We start from the raw sequence: 4,218 nt of genomic DNA, 5'->3' as shown, positions 1-4,218 counted from the left end.
CGACGACGACAACAACAACAACAACAACATTAACGTAACATGAATATTGATGTTAGACATACCAGATCTGTGACGAAGAAATGAATAAGATGAAATATTGATAAGATGCTCATTTTCATGTAGATTTTCACTTTTCAGGATCAAGTTTGATTTGGTGTTCAAAGACTTTTGGAACAAAGTTGAAGATTAAAAATTAACATCAAGTACTATTGTTTCATCTCTTTGATTGCTTGAAATGTTGCCTAAAAAACAATTGTCTGGTCATCTAAAATGAAAAAGAAATAAACTAATTAAAATTGATAATAAATCTCAAAAGGGTGTTATTCATTTTTTTTTTTGAAAACACCCTACAATTTCTATTTCAAATTATGCAAATCTAGATAATTTGAACCTTGAAGCTGAGAGTTTAGAGAATAAACAACTAAATAGGATTGTTGAAGAGCAAAATATTTTAGTTGAAAACAACGAAAATGAAGATGATGACGAAGCTGGAAATTTTGATGTTGAAGGTTATAATAATGAAAATGGACATATCCTTATTTTTGTTGATGAACAACCTAACGAGTCTATTCTATTGGACATTTATGATCCAAGAACATGTAATAACCTTAGCAATGACTTAAGAGATAAATTTCTAAGAAATTATCCTAAAAGAGATGTGTCAATTGTGAATGGTCCTAAAGATACTTCTGGTAGGCATTTCTCATCATCATGCTATATCCGTTATTATTCTAATAAAGAAGAGTAAGATAGGAATTGACTTGTTTATTCAAAAGAATTGGATAGAGTTTTTTGTTTTTGTTGTAAGTTATTTGGCACAAGTTGTAGAATGAATCGCTTAGAAAATGTAGGTTTTAATGATTGGAAACATATTTATGAAATACTTAAAAGAACATGAATCAAGCGGTGCATACATGTCTTTCATGAGTAAATGGATTGACTTATAAATTAGATTTAAGAAAAATATAACAATTGATAAACATTTCCAAGAGCTTATAAGAAATGAAAAAAGGCATTGGAATGATGTCTTCCTTAGGATAGTTTATGTTAGTAGATATCTAGCTGAGCAAATTTAGCATTTCATGGGGAAAAAAAGAGAATTAATATGGAAAACAATGGAAACTTTCTTTCTCTTGTTGAAATGATTGTTGAATGGGATTCTATCATGCAAAAACATTTTGAATGTATTAAGAATAATGAAATTCATTATCATTATCTTAGTCATAAGATTAAAAATAAATTTTTTAACATGTTAGGTAATGAAGTCAAAAGTGCAATAGTCAAAAAAATCAAAGAAGCAAAATATTTTTCTGTGATTCTTGATTGTACTCTTGATATAAGTCATCAAGAATAAATGACTCTCATTATACGTTGTGTGGATGTTTCTACAAGTCCAACACAAATTAAAGAGTTTTTTGTAGAATTTTTGAAAGTCTATGACACAACAAGTCAAATATTGTTTGAGGAATTACAAAATGTATTGGAAACTCTTGGTCTAGATATTAATAATGTGAGAGGACAAGGATATGATAATGAATCAAACATAAAAGGTAAACATCAAGGTGTAAAGAAAATTATTAGATGTTAATCCTAGAGAATTATACACACCATGTGGTTGTCATAACCTTAACTTGACACTTTGTGATATTACAAATTCATGTACTAAAGTTAAAGATTTTTTTTTAGTGTTACAACGTATTTACACTGTATTTTCTCATTTGACAAAATTTTGGAAAGTTCTTAGAGATAATGTGAAAGGTTTAACTATTAAACAATTGTCACAAACACGTTGGGAAAGTCATATGAATATTGTATATACAATTAAATCTCAAACTTCAGATGTAAGAGAAGCACTACTTCAACTAGCTGAACAAGATAATAATTCCAAAATTAAGAGTGAAGTTGAATCTTTAGCAACTCATGGAATTGTAAACTTTTAATTTTTAGTATCGATGATTATTTGGTTTGAATTGTTAACTGTTGTTAATGAAATTAGTAAAAGTTTGCACACAAAAAAGACATGTGTATTGATGTGGCTATAAAACTAATAAAATGTTTGATCAAGTATTTGAAAAAATATAGAGAATCTGAATTTATAAATGTTAAGGTTAGTACTGAAAAAATTAAGAACGAAATGGAGATGGAATGTGAGTTTATTCAAAAACGTCAAATTCGTATAAAACAACACTATGATGAAAATTCATCTCAACCCACACAACTGAATCTTGAGTCTGCTGAAGAGTCTTTTCGAAATCACTGTTTCTTATATATTGTAGATCAAATAATTGGCTCACTTGATAGAAGATTTGAGCAGTATAATACATATGAAAATATTTTTAGATTTTTGTGTTAGTATTGAAAGGTTTGGATCATTATCTGATAGGGACTTGAAAGTATGTTGTAAACATCTTGAAACTTGTTTAAAACATGACGATTCTCTTGATCTTGATGGAGAAATTTTGTTTGAAGAATTGAAAGTTATTAGAGAAGTTTTAACAGTTGAATTAAAATCAAGCTATATGATATTGAGTTCTTTAAATATTTTTAATTGTTTTCTTAATGCATGCATAACTTATAAAATAATATTGACCATTCCTATCAGTGTTGCATCGGCTGAACGAAGTTTTTCTAAATTAAAATTATTAAAATCTTATTTGAGATCTATTATGTCACAAGATAAATTAAATAGTCTTGCGTTAATTTCAATTGAAAATAATTTTTTGAAGAATCTTGGTTATGAACGAATTATTAATGATTTTGCAACAAAAAAAAATACTAAGAGGATGATATTTAAATTATTTAAAGGTTTGGTCAATTTTTTTATAGGAAAAAAGTTCGGATCAAGAAGAAGAAGAAAAAAAAGAAGAAGAAGATGTCTCTTTATAATGATTTATCTTTTGATGTAGTATAAACATTGATTCAAAGATCCATACTTGTATTCTTTCTGCATAATGTCAAATAAAAATGTGTTTTTTATCCAATTATTTATTTTATCCTTATGTATTTATTGTTAAATTTTTTTTATAGGACTATACTCTTTTGATTCGTCCAAGACACCCAAATTCAAAGGACCAGACATATATATATATATATATATATATATATATCTATATATATATATATATATATATATATATATATATATATATATATATATATATATATATATATATATATATATATATATATATATATATATATAGTCATGATCAAATGATATTAAAGTGTCAAATTTAATAACATGACACATTCGATAACTTTTCACCACACATTCATATAACAGAACTCATCGTTGAATTGAATGCTATTATCATATAGATTATTTCTATAAAATTTAATATCAATCGAAAATCATTTGATATTAAATTTAACCTTGGTGTCATTTGATGAATTTTGTTATACAAATATATGGTAAAGAGTTATCGAAATTGTCATGTTACTAAGTTTGACCTTGATGTCATTTGATCGTGACTTTTATATATATATATATATATATATATATATATATATATATATATATATATATATATATATATATATATATATATATAAAATAAGTACCATGTAAAATTGTCTCAACGCAATATTCTGATTAATGAATTATATATAGAATTGTTTATCTATAATTTAAAATACATTATTATTTGCTTGTGTTATTTCTTTTTTCATGTATAAACAAAATTGAGCTTGAAAGAAAACATTATGACATTATGTCATGGAAGTATTAAATTCAATTACTTTCATTTATTATTTATTATGCTAATTACGAATTTAATTATATTATAAAATTAATGAAAGTGAATATCCAAAATATATCATTTATATGTCAAATTATCTCAACGCAATATTATAATTCATGAATTATATATAACTATTTATCTATAATTTAAAATATATTATTATCGAAAAATTATCATATTAATAATCTATTAATTAGGGGTGACATAACGAGGCATGATCCGTTGGACTGGGCCGAATACCTGCCAAAAAATGACGGGTTGGAGTGGGATTTTATATCCATCTACCTGTTTAATTAACCAGTTTTAAGCTTGTTCCACCTTAAGTCCGTCAAAAAAATGGACGGGTTGTCCCGCTAGCCCGTCAACCTAATTATCAAACATTCAAAATATTTATTTTGGTTGGTTAAAAGTTGATACATGAACTATAGTTTTGGAATACTTATTGATGATTGTATTTTATACATTTATTTGTGAATAT

At 25.6% G+C, this 4,218-nt stretch overlaps 1 protein-coding gene across 1 annotated transcript; it reads left to right on the top strand.

Moving 5' to 3' along the window:
- Nucleotides 1–1,354: 1,354 nt before the first annotated feature.
- On the top strand, nucleotides 1,355–2,886 carry LOC127093873 (uncharacterized). Its single transcript, XM_051032771.1, has 6 exons — nucleotides 1,355–1,550; nucleotides 1,687–1,758; nucleotides 1,840–1,928; nucleotides 2,066–2,258; nucleotides 2,341–2,393; nucleotides 2,827–2,886. Exons 1-6 carry the CDS (start codon nucleotides 1,355–1,357, stop codon nucleotides 2,884–2,886), a joined length of 663 nt encoding a protein of 220 aa, XP_050888728.1.
- Nucleotides 2,887–4,218: the final 1,332 nt, after the last annotated feature.

This window comes from Lathyrus oleraceus, chromosome 6 (genome assembly GCF_024323335.1).
Source record: "Lathyrus oleraceus cultivar Zhongwan6 chromosome 6, CAAS_Psat_ZW6_1.0, whole genome shotgun sequence".
Classification (NCBI taxonomy): domain Eukaryota; kingdom Viridiplantae; phylum Streptophyta; class Magnoliopsida; order Fabales; family Fabaceae; genus Lathyrus; species Lathyrus oleraceus.
The sequence above is the reverse complement of the archived record's forward strand: the minus strand, read 5'-3'. Positions and strand labels throughout refer to the sequence as shown.

Bases quoted from the DNA above. Each gene is read 5' to 3' on its own strand.
- LOC127093873 (XM_051032771.1), top strand. From the start codon at position 1,355: ATGACTCTCATTATACGTTGTGTGGATGTTTCTACAAGTCCAACACAA. The intron at 1,929-2,065 runs GTAAACTTTTAA...TGTTTGATCAAG, and splicing joins CTTTAGCAACTCATGGAATT to TATTTGAAAAAATATAGAGA. The intron at 2,394-2,826 runs GTATGTTGTAAA...ATTTTTTTATAG, and splicing joins TATCTGATAGGGACTTGAAA to GAAAAAAGTTCGGATCAAGA.